We start from the raw sequence: 15,948 nt of genomic DNA on the forward strand, positions 1-15,948 counted from the left end.
TGCATGTGACATGCAGCAGCACGCAGTTTCATGCCTAGTGTGTAAGCTATACACGATATTCGGTTTAAATAACCCTCCCCATCCTCATGGCTGAATATCTACCATTCGAGGCACTAATAATAGTAGGCCTACTTACTTTACGCAAACAGATGTTCATGTTTTCCTATCGTGAAAAAGCACGTTGTTTGGAAGCCCTGAATCTCACGACCGTCGTGGGTGAATTTTAACCTGGTGTGAAGCAGTTTGGCCAATTTAGAACGTACGTCTACACAAACGTTCGGATTTCAAAGATAATGTGCTTACTGAAGTTTCATGGATGTCACAATATGCTACGCTTAAGCAGAATTGCCTTTAACCTCTGTATTGTTTAATAAGAAGCATTTTAATCCGATCGGCAGCTATTTTCCCATATGCCTTCAACTATGCGACCCTTTCGGTTGGAAGGTGTACTGCACTCTAATACATTAAAACATTTTTTTAATAGCCGCTATTCGGATTAAAATGCTTCTTATTAAACAATACGGAAGATTCTGGTAATTCTGCTTGAGCGTACCATATTGTGAAATCGGTAAACCTTCAGTAAGAACTTTATTTTTAAAATCTGAATGTTTGTGTAGACTTAAGTGGCACATTGGCTAAACTGCTTCACACCAGGTTGAACTTGAACCGCGTCATGTTTCAGGGCTATTTAGTATTTAATAGTTGACTTGGCTGCTACCGCGTCGGTTGCAAATGACCTCGAGACCGAGCTACCTTAAATCACATGCTGACATAACAAGAAGTGCACTAGTCTCTCCACCCATATCCGAGAGGGTTTGGTTAAGAGCTTTTCTCACCTCCCAAAGTGCGCTTGTAGACACAGTAGACGGGCGTGCTGTGGACGTCACAGGCACCTTACGACAGAGCTGCCGGTGGGAGTGCACACACACAGCGGTCCAGTTTATTGCGAAGGAAGGAAGGAGACGCACAGACCTGACAGAGAGAGATCTGTTGAATTTGATCTTGTGGAAACTACTACAATATTTTGGATTTACGTATTTGATCATCTTTTTGGAGATATTTCACATGCCAAAGCTGGGGAAACATATCGGAACACCAAAGACTTTTACGCGAAGCTTTAAAGTTTTCGCCACAATTATTGGTAAGCACTTTATTGATAATCAAGATAATTTTAGACAATGGCATCATTGGGCATGTTATTTGTTCAATACATTTTAATCTATTTTCTATAGAATGTCTGTGACCTTGGATATACATGCCTAGGAATAGGCTATATGTAGTAGCCTATATTTGTAAAGGTTTGACACACTGTTATGGAAGTGAAAACAAAGTTTGGATAATCAGTCAATACGATGTAAGCATAATTATTAAGTTAAATGATTTGATTATGATTAGGCCTATATTAGATTACGATTGTCACGTTATTGCTTGTTATTTAATTGACATTACAGTAGCCTACTTTAGGATGTCCTATTAGTACAAGCACAATAGCTCTTAGCCTACTGTAGGCCTATTGTCATTACACTGTCATGCATGGTAACTTCAAGTGAATTTATAGTGAAGTGAATTATGGAAATATTCTCTGGCGAGAGAATATTAAGATTCAGACTCTGGGCGTTTCTTAGCGGGTGTTAGAGCAGGTTTCAACTCTGGATGATGTCAGATGAAATCACCACTGAATAATCCCAGCAGCATTTCTGCAATGTCAAGACAGGTGTTACTTTGCTCCGTTAACGTTCCTGCTTTGACCACTTGGAGGCGATAGAGTACCTTTTTTGTATTCTAGTGGCACCAGAGCACTTGCACGATAACCTCAGTCCCCAGCCGTAGGGTAGGATTCACTGCTATCCATTTGAAAACTGTTGTTTTCTTTCTGATTTTTGCAGTTCAGCATTTCAAAATGTATTTTAGAATCAATAATTTAGGCCTATCTGAAATTGAACGACATTACTATCACACACACACACACACACACACACACACACACACACACACACACACACACACACACACACACACACACACTGATGAGGTCAGGAGAAATAGACTATTTGACGTCAATCAACCTATGGCTGATAACCAACATGTTACATCTAGGCCTACTTATACTAGTCCTATCTAGCTTTGCGCAACGACAATATGGTGAATAGCCTGTAAATAGCTCGCCCCTAAAATAAGATGTTCTTTATTGTGCAATTTGCTATTATCATACTTGGGTTATATAGTAGCCCAGTAATAGGCTGGCTACTAATAGCCCAATTATGACTAGAGAAGTTCATAGTAAATAGCACAATAATGATAATAGGCTATTATTCTATTATTATCTCCGTGTCCTGCTTTAAAGCCTAGTCTTGGCTCTGTGGTGTGCTGGTCCTGGATTATGTTTTTGCTCTATCTATGCTGCAATATATTATGAATGGCCTAAACTCGCCTAGTGCCCTCCACGTGGGTGTGGATTCCTTCCTCCCATTGGCTCAAATCGGCAGTGTCCTAAAAGAGCTCTCGCGCGATTGGTCAACCCGTCTCGGTTTGGGGGCGTGTTCGGGTCGATGGTGGAAGTGGGATACTCTGACAATGAACATTGTCGGTGTTTGATTGGAGACGCAGCCGTGGTCGTGGGCATGAGAGCGCAGCGGACACTAGGCTCTACTCGCCCCGTATACGAGGATACATGCAGTTAACACATTATCCAAAGGTTGCCAAGGCGTTCGTACCAACAAGAGGGACCTCTAGCTTTTTTTGTTCGTGTTTTCTTTCGCCCTTTTTTCAGTTAAAGGTCCGTGTGTTCGTGCGTAATTGATCGATCGTCAGTGGCATTTTTCTTTCTTCCCGACAAGGCGACAATACTGCCTGTCTGGCACAGTGGCATTTTCATTTGTCCACCACCACCTTATGTAGCATTCAGGAGTCTAAGAAGAATACGTCGGTTTGCTGCAACACTCGTAACGGCGACAGAAAAAGAAAGCAAAGGGAAAATAACAACCAACTAAAAACCCTCAACAAAGGCTCGATCGTGTATTTGACTCTCCCTGGGAATAATACTCTCATGATAGAACGGATTGGCCAACAGAGAAAGGAGGAAGCTGCAAGAACAGATCCTCTCTCTCCAACACAACGGACAGTAGAAGCCATTAAGTGACACGGATCCTCTCCATTCATCTCTTCTTTCTCTGGGTCCTGCTCGTCTCTGTCTCCCCCCCTAAACCACAGGTTATCGAATGGACCAGCATCCCACCGCCCCCCGGAGTTGCACCGGTGGTCGCGGGGCTCCGCCGTCCTGCGAGGCTGTCCCGACGAGCGAGCCCTCCATGAACGTCTACATCCACTCCACCACCGGCACGCGCTTCGAGCTCTCCCTGCCCCTGGAGGAGACCGTGGAGGGACTGAAGAGGAGGCTCTCGCAGAGGCTCAAAGTGCCCAAAGAGAGGCTCGCCCTCCTGCATAAAGAAACGTAATGTACCATTATAAATACGATATATGATAGAAGAGCGGTGGTTTTCAACCGTTTTCTTATCAAGGTCTGTCCATTTAGCCTCTCACACCCAAAACGTAGAATATTTTGATGTCGTTGGATAGGATGTTGTACACAATTCCGTGCTGTATTGATGTTGATGCCATATGAGAGATAGGAAAACGTTGATCAAAATAAATTAGGTAATGCAGATGTTTAGCAATCATTTAACTCGCGTAAAACCCGTAAGGTTCCATTTGGTTTCATTTTACGCTCTCAAGAGTTACAGATCTATGAGGGTCCATTTGGTTACCAACTCTCCATAATGATTAAGCTGGGGACCACCTGGAAGCCCCTCAATGACCGCTGGTGGTTCCCGCGGACCACTGGTTGAAAACCGGTGATTTAAAGGGAACATGCTATGCTACATGACGCACGGTATTGGAATTACGCACGGACACACAGCGGGCACTGGAGCAGCTATATTGACGAAACGGCTCGCGTATTTGCATTGATTCATCATTCGGTCGTTCTTTACTGAACAACGATTGGATTGCTAATGGGCTACTGTGCGAATATATAATGTGTAGGGTAGCCAGGCTACTTGGATGAACAAACGTGCATCGGAGCAAAGATATGAGCGATGATAGATGCGCACTGTAGCTCTTATTCCGTTTACCCAGCTGCATCCTGGGCGTTTTGTTGTGTTCCTATCTTAGCAGATGGAGTTCTGGGATCATGCATTTAATGAATAAGATATTTGAGAGTGGTTTTGAATAATTTAACATAGAACTGATATATGCGTTAATCGCTTTTTATTTATAATAGTGACTGGGTAGGTAGTTATAAAGACAACCGGACCGAAGCTGCTCATTAGTTGGAGTACACTCCAGCATTCAGTATAGTCCCATTTAACCTCTACCATTCAAATTACTGTAGCTGCTTGAACAATGGGCGTAGTGAAACAACGCCTTTTCCTTTTTACATTTAGACTGGAACTATTAACCGGTTATTATCAGTGGTGTGGCAGGTTCTAAAAATGGGCTGACAAAATGGAGCGGGTGGTGGTATGTTAAAGACGGCTGGGGGGTGTTATCAGTCACATGCAAACAATCCGCATTGTTTTCCAGTCCGGGCCTCTGTCCCCCACACACCCCACCCCCCCCATGTAATCGCCTAACAAATCACATCATCTCTTAAAACCTGAAAACCCCCTTTTTTAATCCCCTTCCTCTTCAAATAGTCGACCCACCGTAAATCCAAATGCTGAGTGCCTTTGTTCAGTTGCAGTTGAGGTGACATTTAGGTCATCTCTGTACACTGCCTGTCCCACACATTCTACTCTAGAGTGACTAGTGATGATGTGGTTGTGATTCATTGCAGACTTAAAGACCGAATGTTCCTTCATGGTCAGATCTGTCATGCTCATGTTCCGAATCTATCAAGAAGACGGACACTGGAACGGAATATTGCAAATATTATAGCCGTACTGGTGTACTCTGTGCAACACAGTTGTAACTAGAAATGTAGACAATGCTCGCATCCACTTAGGCTTGTGGCAGTGGTGCCGAATATCCACTGTGAACAGTTGTCAAGCTCCGCTATACTCGAAATTGAAATTTGACAGCCCAATCAATACTTCTCTTTCAAGGAGCTTTTCACCCTCGGCTCTTTTTCAAACTAGTTTTGAAGTCTATCAACCCCCACCCCCACTCCCACCCTGCGGGCTGCAGTGTGTTTGTGTGTGTTTGAAAAGAGCAGATAATGTCAGCACGGTCTAATTATGTTGTTCGCTCAAACCCTGCAGGCGACTAAGTTCGGGAAAACTCCAGGATCTAGGGATCTCAGATGGGAGCAAGTTAACGCTTGTACCAACCGTTGAAGCAGGATTAATGGTAAGGCTCAACAGAATCTATAAGTGTATTTAGTTCCAGGTGTTAACTGGGAGCGAATTTCATTAACAAATATATTTGCATACAATTAAACTGATCTGTTCATCTTTTTTTTAACCCCTCCCCCAATGCAGTCTCAAGCATCGAGGCCCGAACAGTCAGTGATGCAAGCCTTGGAGAGTCTCACAGAAACTCAGGTAAGGCCCACTGTCTTCTGTAGCATTTGTATAACGTGAATGTAACTACCGTTGCTATGGTGGCAAATTAAACAGAGCACGTTGCAATTGTTTGTGTATGTTTACATGGGAGGTTGAAGCATTGGACAAATAGTGTTTATATAGAGACCCACCTAGATGTGAGAGATAGAGAGAGAGGGACAGGCTGCATAAGCACAAGCCTCTTTGCCTGACTAATCTCAGCCTCTTAAACAAGCCAAGCCAGGCTAGCATGGACAGCCGGAGTGAGCTGTCAGGATCATGTAATAGGCTGCAACACCCTCCAGTATCCTAGTAACATCTGTGTGCATGCAAGTGCTGTATGTTTGTGAGGCAAGCTCAGGCAAATGCCACCCAAGAAAGTTTCAAGCTGAGATGACCAACACCAAACTCACATCAGATTACATACTCCACGGTATTTTATACCCTTTCCTCCTCTCCCTGTGCATAACACACACTTCCAGGAAGTGCACAGTGACTGCACACAGATGCAGTAACAGAGGACTCATCAGATGGTAGCAGTCTCAGTCAATATTAGCATAGGGTTCCTGGAATCGTAGCACACAGGCGTGCCTCGAACAGGCCCTTTGCCATAGATGTGGCGTTTAGCGGCTCAGTGCGACTGCTGAAATTCAGTATGCATTTGAGTCAGTATGACGCGATGAGTCACCAATGTGATCAATAGTGAAAGTAAACTGACGGAGTGAGCTGTCCTCACTGACCTGGGAGCGAATGAGGCGCTATGGTTGAATGCACACAGACAACAGCAGTGACGTATGAAATGCTCGCTTCCAGCTGACTGCCTGGCTGACTGACTCAAGTTGACTTCCTTTGTAGTGTTGGGTAACCTTGAGAAGTGCGTAACTGCATCGGTGAGGCAGTTGGCTTGATGCTGAGTTGCTGACTGATGTCGAAAAGGCAAAAGGTGGCGAAATGTAATGCTGATATCGCTAAGCTAAGCCATGATGCAGCAACAGTCATGCACACATCCCGATGAATTTGTAAGGAGAAGGATGCGTTCTGTTGCAACCTTTAGCTAAGAGGATGTGGGTTGTTGATAAGATATGGAAGTGTGACTTTCTAGTGTGGCTTCATTCCCTGCTGATAGTTTTATTGTGTGTGTGTGTGTGTGCGCGCGCGCGTGTGTGTGTGGACTCAGCATGCTTCTCGTAGCACTGACAGCAGCAGTATGACTTCAGTGTGTGTGTGTAGGTGTGTGTAAATGTCTGGATGTGTGTGTACGTGTGTCTGTTCCCGTCAGGGTAGTTGTGGTGGTGGGCTGGAAGCACACCTTACCCATCACGGCACGCCTTTGCTGTGTAACCAGGAGTGACTGTCGTTCTTCTCGCCAGAGAGGCCTTCCATGTAATTCAGCTACCATACAGAGAGCCATCTCTCTCTCTCTCTCTTGCTCTCTCTCTCTCTCCCCACCTCCCTCTATCTTTAACACTGTCAGCCACAGCGGTGTGAAAGAGCATTTCAGAAGCTCAGGTGTGCTTTTTGTTTCTCAGGAATGGCCTACTGTTTTATGCACTACTACGGTTGCATTATTTCTTGTGCTATTGGTCACAGTCTGGCAGGGATAATATTAAGGGTGGACTAAGACTGATGTTCGGGTCAAATGGTTAAAATAAAGGCAGAAAAACGGCCTTTGTCTGTTTCTATCTGAGGAAATTGATTCCTCTTTATAATTCATGAGGCGGAATGGAATGATATAGATTGCAGAGAGATTACAGATCCGAGTAAGATTAGAAAATAGGAACACAAAAGCTTCCCTCATTTCCTCCTTCAACAACTCTGGGGCTATCAAAAATCAATCAATGCACTTAGCTCTTAAAAGTGTCTGATAGGATAACTGATATGCCCATGCACTCTAAAATAGCTGGAATGAGCTGTAGGGTAGAACTTTCAAGCTGTGGGTAGCATTATTGCAGTGAGTGGGTTTAAGCCCTGATCGCCTGCTACCCATCCATCCATCCATCCATCCATTCGTCCTCTAGTTCCTCTCGTGCCAGGAAGGGACGTGTGTATTCTTACATACAGATCACCCTGTTTCCTCTCTTCTATCAGGATTTTTGGTAGCAAGGCACTAACGGCTAGCTAGCCAACCTCGCAGGCGGCTTCCAGTGCTATTTGAGACTTCTGTGGTGCAGGATAGATAGAAAGTGTTTTATGGAAAGGGAGCCCTAGCAATTATCGGAATGGGATTTTTTTCCCCCCTCGCCTCCTTCCTTCTCCCTCTCTCGTTTCCGCTTAACAGCTCTTCCAGGGCCCTATAATTTGAATGTGCTGTGGTTTGCGTGTCTGGCAAACTGGCCTCTGTAGCTGCTTCAGTTTGACCGCGGTGATTGGCTTCCATAGCGAGGACGACACAGGCTGCCTTAATTCCCCCCTGGCATCTCAATTCATTTCTCATGACATCTAAGCTGTATTAAGCCACTACCTCCCGACTGTCCATCAAAAGAGTGGTATTTTCTACTCTGCAGTCTCATTCTGTCTGCCAAATAGAGGCTGTGTCTGCAGCTTATATATGCTTATAACACACACACAGGCATACACACAAACACATACACACACACACACCACAGAATTGACAGGGTATATTTAAGAGTATTTCTCATACTGCTTGGCGAATAAGAAAATGCCTGATCCTCACAGTAAAAATAATGTATGTTTTCAAGGCGAGCACTAAAGGGAAATCAAAGTATTAAGTACTATACTGTCAAATACTGTATGTGGGCACTGGGCAGTGACGTCAACCCTTTATTTATTGATCTGTATACGCCAGAAAAAAGGATCATGCAGCCTCTTTCTGCACACAGGGACTATTTGCTCATTGATGCACAATGATGTTAAAATGAAAGCCATGCAAGCAGGCAGGCAGGCACACAGGCAGGCATCACCCTTACCATCCCCCATTGCCCTCCCCCCCAACACAGACCCGTCTTTGTTCCTGTCTTAAAGCATGAACACCAAACCTGCCCAGCTGACAAACCTTCTAATGCAAAAAAACAATGATTGAGGGTCAGGCTTTAGGTTCGACTCCCCCACACCGTGACCTCCATTCTCCCTCTGTACCTACTAGTCCTTGGTGGCACTCAATTGACTGCCGCTACAGTGATGCATACTGGTTTCGAAATCAATGCGTGGCCCAGCTGGAGGGAAGCTTGGCTTCCTCGACGCAGATTGACATATTTTGCCTCGAAGAGGAACGCAGATTGCCTCGGGAGGAGGCAGCATGTTTGCCCCACTCCTTGTCTCCCTGTGGAATACTTTGATACCTTTCTGTCCACTCTCTTGTCCCCCTCCGACATCATTGCGACTCCACCAAGGGCTGGTGGAGTCTGTTGTCGGGTAGCTAACCCCCCCACCCCCCTACCCTTCCTTTCCTCCTCCTGCGGGAGTGACATATCTGAACGAGACACAGCTCTGACTAACGCGTGACTTTGTCACCGTGCCTGGAAGCGGACGGATGCAAACGGGAAGTATCTTAACTATCGGTGACGAGTCACCTTGGGTCACACACCCTTGTCTATACCCACACCGCTTCCCTTATGGTGGTGAGAGAGACAAATATACGATAAGGGCGTATGTATGTGTAACGGTGAGGTATGTGTCAGGTACAGGTTGTTCTTCTGAGCCATATCACGCACGGCTCTTTATTTCCGTGAGGTTGCTGCAGGTTGGAAAAGCTGGGAGGAATGAGTGTAGCCGTGACTCAAAGATGAAGAGATGGAGGGGCAGAGATACAGAGTCTGGTTGAAGAATGGAGAGGAGAGCGGGGCAGAAGGTTGTTTACTGATAGTAGTACCGCTATGGAGATTTAACTCTCATCCGTCTGACGAATGCCTGCACGGTTTATGGCAAAAAATTGAGCTGCAGTGATTTACATTTGTGAAGGTTGTGGAAAATGATGTGCGTGTGTGTGTGTGTGTGTGTGCGCGCACAATGTGCGTATACGTCTGTCTTTTTACCTGGGAGAGTACATGTGAGCCTGTAGATGAGAGTGTGTATAAAACAGCTCGATGCAGTTGGTCAATATGTTTCTTTTTCCAGTACTGCACCCTTTACCTAGCCGGCTAGCTTATCAAGATGCTAGTTAATCACCTAGATGGACACTACTGGAAATCATTGGAGAGTAATTGTATTGAGGATTTGGGAGTGGAATGAAATTGAAAAATGACTGAGTCTGCCTTTTGGTCAATATTAAAGCGTCCTCCCGCTTTTATAGCACATAGGCCCTCTTTTATTGTCCCCTATGCTGTTGAAATGAAGGCTTTTATATGCATGCAGCCAAAGAGAGACAGCCTCAGCTCTTTAGGATGGTAATACCCGCCTTTCTGTTACCTGAATGAGAGCCACAGACATTAATGCTCCACTGAATGTGTAAATCAAATTGTGTATGGAATGCAAGACAATGCGGATCCAAAGGCCTATTGAGTTTCTACTCATGTAAATCCTATCCTTGAAAATTGCATTAATAAGCTGATCAGGGAGTATTTTTCGCACCTGTGTAATCCCTTTTGTGATGCTCATAGACACAGTGGGTGGGGGATGCTGGGATGGGCGGAGAGAATCAAGGTGTGTTGTTGTTCAGGCAATTGAGAGAGATGGATATTGCAGAGCGCTTCATTGTCCTATTGTGTGTTTGTGTGTGTGCGTGCATGTGCGTGCGTGTCATGCGTTTTCGGATGCATCTGTGCCTTTTGTGCATTCCGCGATTGTGCAGCCAGGGAGTCTTGTGTTCCCATCTTTGAATCGTGACCATCATTGTTTTCCATTCCCTAGTGGTGACAAAGGCTTTATGATTCAAGTAGCAAGCATCGTGACTACTAGATGGGCTAACATGTGGGAGGATGGAGACCAGGAAGATCACAGTTCATGTATCAAATGCCCCCCACCCCCCAATTGGAGTCTAACAAAGCCAATTAAGGAACACTCTACTATTGGGGGGGGCTGCAAGGTAGATATATATTCTATCTAATATAGCTATCTAGCTATCACTGATTATGTGGCTGTTTTTGACACACTTCTCTGGCTGGGTGTAAAAGAAGATCGTTTTAAAACAGGCCTAGGTATTCATCCACATCATCCCACCATCATGGATTAGAAGAAGTCATCACTGTTACAATGATTTGTGCATCAGTGGTTTGTTCATGACAGAGTGAGGAGGAGCAGGCAAGGGAAAGAGAAGGGGAAAGAGGCGATTAAGTTGACGCCTTTGCCGTAGCTCAAGATGGCTGTTGGGTTTAGAGGGGTTACGTGACATACGTGTGTGTGTGAGGGTGACAAAAGTTCAGTGCAGTTGGTTCATCTGCACAGGAGGCAGGAAAGGTAGGGTGTGGGGCTTTCACAGGAACCTGATCTCTATGAACTTTGCCATTCTGGTCTCTCTTTTCACTCAGCTGATCAAATTCAGTGATGGCCAGCTGGTCCTCCTTTGCTTCTCTGGCCCCCCTCCATTTCTTATCGGGCAGTGTTACAGGCAGCTATCGCTCTTGACTGGGCCTTTGAAGATCATACGGCGTACTTTTTAGGATTTGGTCCGGGGCATGATGCAAGTCATTGATTCTTTTTCCCCCTTTCCTCTTCTCTTTTGAGAGCCTGTTATTGCATCTTTAGCCAGTGTGTGTCCGTACAGAGACTTTATCAATAGTGTCCCGGCGTGATCAAAACATCTAGGTCGACAGGCAGGTTAATAAGCGAGGCTTTTGAACTCTCCTTTCACCTGGCTATTTGATGGGAGAGCAGCTGCGTCGGAGCCAGAATATGGCTGGAGGAGAGCGCTTCCTCCTCTGAAGCCTCCCCTCCTTCTATGCCTGCCCTTCAATCCTCTATCCTCTTTTCCCCAGCACAAAGCCGCTCAGTTGGTCATGAATGTCAGCTCAGTGCTGCTTCCAGCTCTCTCGCTCTAGCTCCCCCCCCCCCTCTCTCTCTCTCTACTTGCTTGAGCTTCTCTTCTCGCCATCTCTTCCTCCCTCTCTCCTTATCTCTCACCCTCTCTCCGTTAGTTCGCTTAGTGTGCAAAGGAAGAACGACTGCAAATGAGTTCCTTGAACCACAGGGACCCCAATAAATAAAACTGTCAGCTATAGATGTGTGTGTGGGGGGGGGGGGGGGGGGCTGTAGAAGGAGCCAGAGGCGCACTCTCACTGAATATTTCATCACCCACCGCCACTGCCACTACTCTGACACCCTACCCGTATCTCCCACATCCCCCATCCCCCCTCCACGCCATCGCTCTCTCTCCCCCTCCACCGCTATCATCCTGCTGCCTCTCCTCCATCCCTGCTCCACACACTTCATCCCTCGGCCGCCACCTTATCATATTCTCCCCCCGTCACTGCATAGCAACCAGAAGGCTGCTGCCTTCTAAACAAAATGCCACACCGCGCTCCACCCTGCAAAACTAAACAAAATGGTAGATAGGAATGGCTTGGAGGTCCTGTTGTTGACAGAGGGGCATTCTCAGCCACTCTCTGAATGGCCGTTTCTGTTGCGACGTTGCCTGTGTTTCCTATGGAATATAATCCCCTTTAACGCGTCGGGGCTGTGTTTGGGAACAAATGCACACCTTGTTCTTGCGGTGTGTGACCTCTTCTCCACCTCCTCTCTCACCGCATACCGCCGGCGCTGCGTAAGGAAGAGAACAATGAAGGGCTGGCCTCTCTCCGTCCGTCTTAAGGCAACAAAACTGGGGCCCTCTTCGTTCGCTCCCCTGGTCGCTCTCTCTCTCTCTCTCTCTCTCCCCCCTGGCTCAAATCGCCCCAGATGGCCCCCGGGTTGCCGATGTAAAAGGCTTGGAATTTGCCAAGGAATGATGAAAAGAGAGAAAGAGAGAGTGAGAGAGAGAGAGAGATGGAGGATGAGGAGCAGGAGGAGGAGGTGCTGTACATTCAAACACAAGTGGAGAGGCTCTCTCTTTTGTTTGCCTGTGATATTCCAGAAAGCCCTGTCTGCTGTTCGTTCCTGACGTCAACGCTATAGCTGGCCACATTGGCTGCCTTGGCTTTACTCCTGAGAGCAGACAGGCATGTTTGGACTGGAGCTGAGCTGCTAGCTGGGACCTCTGGGAATCGTCCGCTAGCCAGCTTTCCAGCTCCAGAGAACCCCCCCCCCCCCACACACACACACAACACACACACATACCCCCCCCCCCCCCTCTCTCTCTCTCTCTCTCTTTCACACAGTCTCTCTCTCTCTCCGTCTGGGAGAGGCTTGCTGTTGTTACACGATCACTCTAGCCAATCTAGCCTCTGGCAGGCAGGCCTATCATCGTCCGTGTCCTCCCTTCCCTCAGGAAACGGGGCCTATTTTCAGGTGTTCCACTCCACAGCCCCCGGCCCATCGGCTGCTCAAGCTGTCCGCCCTCCTCCTTTTCTAGTCTTGGGTGTCGGCCGGGAAACGACATGTCAGGAGAAACTGATGTGCGGCCTTCGTTTGCAGGACTGGAATTCCACACCTGAGGGCTTATTTGAGGTTCTGTGCATGTGTGCGTGCGTGTGTGTGTGTGCGCGCGCGCGTGTGTGTGGGTGTGTACGCAGAGGAAGAGGAAGGTGTAACTGCTGAGATGTGAGAGAGAGTGACCGATACTGTGGGTTAAGCCAGATTTTTGCTTACTTGCGAGCTTGTGTCACACCCCGAAAATAGCCGATTGATGTTGATCGGCTATTTTCGGTGTGTGCCGTGTGTTTTCGGCATGTAAATGAATCGTGCTTTAGACTTAACAGACAGCTGTCAAAGTCGTCTCCTCCCCTGTCACGTTCTCCCTTGAGTGAAGTACTGTATGGATATCGATTCAGAAGCCCCGTGTTTATGTGGTTTGGCGTTTTTTTTTTCTTTCTTTTTTTGTTCCTTTCTTACCTTTGGAACCTTTGGTGGCGTGCTTGTTTGTGTAGAGTAATTGTGACAAATATGGTTTACATTTTAGCATATAATATAGCCTACAGTTTGTGTTTGTGTGTGTGCGCGTGTGAGTGCGTGCGAGTGTGAGAAACAAGTGGGTTTTGGGTGAGAAGAAACTTCAACAATCGGCCATATTGTATGAGTCAACATCTCAGATGCCAAGAGACCAGAGTGACAAAACCCACAGTGGGGGGAGGGGAGGGGAGGGGAGGGGGGGATGGCGGAGGGAGATAAAAGGTTTTGGGGGGGGGGGGATGGAATGGTGAGGGAGGAAGCTTACCGATCTAACAGTGTAATTTGAGGTCTGATGTGGAGCTCAGTAGGAGTACATGAATTTCATCTTGGCGGTTTTGAATAATCCACACTAGTCATTAAAGGGTAATCAAGAGGACTCTCCATCTTCTCTCTCTCTTTCTCTCTTTCTCTCTCTCTCTCTCTCTCTCTCTCTCTCTCTCTCTCTCTCTCTCTCTCTCTCTCTCTCTCTCTCTCTCTCTCTTTGTCTTTGTTTCCAGCCCCCAACACAACCACCACACTCTTGTTTTCTCCATTTAGCTTGCCCCAGGCATGTCAAATAGTGATGTGTCATTGCTTCCTCTTAACATTCACACACATGCACGCGCACGCACGCACGCACGCACGCACGCACGCACGCACGCACGCACGCACGCACGCACGCACACACACACACACACACACACAATTCAATTCAAAGGAGCTTTATTGGCATGAGAAAACATACGTTTACATTGCCAAAGCAAGTATCACAAATACAATAAAAACAGTTGAAAATGGGAAACATATATACAGTTGGAGGGGGTACAGCATTGTGTAAACAGAGCTATGTCGCATTGTGACATTTTATATATATACAGGGTACAAATAGCAGCATTATTTTCCTCAAAATGCATTTAAAGGTATCAGCTCTGTTCCATACTGTATGTGCAGTAGGTCTAGATGTCAATCCATGGTTTGTAGTCCTTAGGGTGCCTTCTTTTGTCGCAACAGTTCACAAATCTTGCTGTTGTGTTCGCGCATTGTTGTATTTCTCCCACACACACACACACACACACACACACACACACACACACACACACACACACACACACACACACACACACACACACACACACAGAGCACAGCTCCTCTCCGCTGGCTTTCCTGTGTGTTTTTTTTTTTGGTTAGTCCGTCCCATATAACCAAACTCTGGGGCTTGCCAGGAGGCCCCCTCAGGCCCTCTGGCTTTCTTTGTGTGTGCAATGGGGCAAACTGCCAACTCATTCTGCTGACAGCTGTCAATCAGCAGCCCCCTCCAGCGCCCCATCCCCCCACTCTAGCCCCCACCACACACACACACACACACTTGTGTTGACTCACAGATGACCTTTTAGTTTAGTGCATGGACTTTCCTAGAGCCATCTCATCTCGCGCTGCTCCCACTCCGCTCTGCTCCGCCTCACTTCACACCCTGCCCAGGCTCAACGCGAGAGCGCCATGTTTCTGGGCTGTCGACTTTATTGTTTCACCACGCCAGGGTAATCATGGCGGGCGTCGACTGTATCAACAAGCCGTTGGCCCCGTGAGTTTACACAGCGACAAGCCCCAGGTTCTGTTAAAGCCCCCGGTCATTTTCTTCCCTTTGATGTTTGTTTTTTCTTTGTTTTCTCTTTTTTTAAATGAGCCGTTTAAATTTATCCGTTTTTCTCTTTTGTTTTAGCTATTGTTTTAAGTGTTGTGATGCACCCGCCAAGCAACACCCCCCGCCCCCCCCTCTGCCTTATCTTGCCATCTCTCCCCCCCCCCCCCCCTCCACCCCCGTCTCTCTCTCTTCTCTTTTCCAAGGCGTGTCAATACCGATGTGCAAAGGTCACCCTGGCTGCAGAGAGGCAGCGGTCGATACAGAAAAATAAATAAGCAGACGAAAAGGGAGAGAAGTGATGGAGGGTATAACCTGGAGATTCACAGGGTTAACTATAGGCCAGCACCGTGCAAGCACACTCCAAAGGCTGCATGGGGTCTGCAGGGGAATCATGGCAACCTCTGTTTCTTCTGCTCCTTGCCTCTTTTTGCTACTTTTCTTTGTCTCTTGTCATTCAACCTTCTCTGCTATGCCTGGCCTCCCTCCCTTCCTTCTGTCTTTGGCCTCTTACCCACTCTCCCACCCTTCCCTCCCTCCCACGGAACAGACGGAAAACACACTGGCGACCCGGGGTGTTGAAACCTTGTTGGAGGAAGGTCAATGTACTGACGTTTTCTCTGTTGCTTGTGTTTGGGAGGAACCTGAGATTATCAACCTCGGGGAGTAAACTCTTCAGTGTGAAATGTACCATTTGGGTCCTATTTTGTTACACTGTCGGGGGTTAAATTAACACTGAGGATTTTACTGTGCTTAAACTTTTTGACCCCCTCATATACTTCTTTCTGGAACACACACACATACACACACACGCGCGCACCCAAACGCATGCACACACACACACACGCACGC

At 46.9% G+C, this 15,948-nt stretch overlaps 1 protein-coding gene across 1 annotated transcript in view; it reads left to right on the forward strand.

The window, feature by feature from the left end:
• Positions 1-961: 961 nt before the first annotated feature.
• The window catches only part of midn (midnolin), a 31,211-nt gene continuing 16,224 nt past the window's right edge, over positions 962-15,948 (forward strand). The window contains exons 1-4 of the mRNA XM_080730159.1: positions 962-1,141; positions 3,211-3,451; positions 5,259-5,346; positions 5,478-5,540. Of these exons, the coding sequence (XP_080586285.1) occupies positions 1,066-1,141; positions 3,211-3,451; positions 5,259-5,346; positions 5,478-5,540 (468 nt within the window). The 5' untranslated portion in view covers positions 962-1,065. The remainder of the gene's footprint in view (positions 1,142-3,210; positions 3,452-5,258; positions 5,347-5,477; positions 5,541-15,948) is intronic.

The sequence above is a fragment of the Nannobrachium achirus genome, assembly GCF_963921795.1.
Source record: "Nannobrachium achirus genome assembly, chromosome: 1".
In the NCBI taxonomy this organism is placed as follows: domain Eukaryota; kingdom Metazoa; phylum Chordata; class Actinopteri; order Myctophiformes; family Myctophidae; genus Nannobrachium; species Nannobrachium achirus.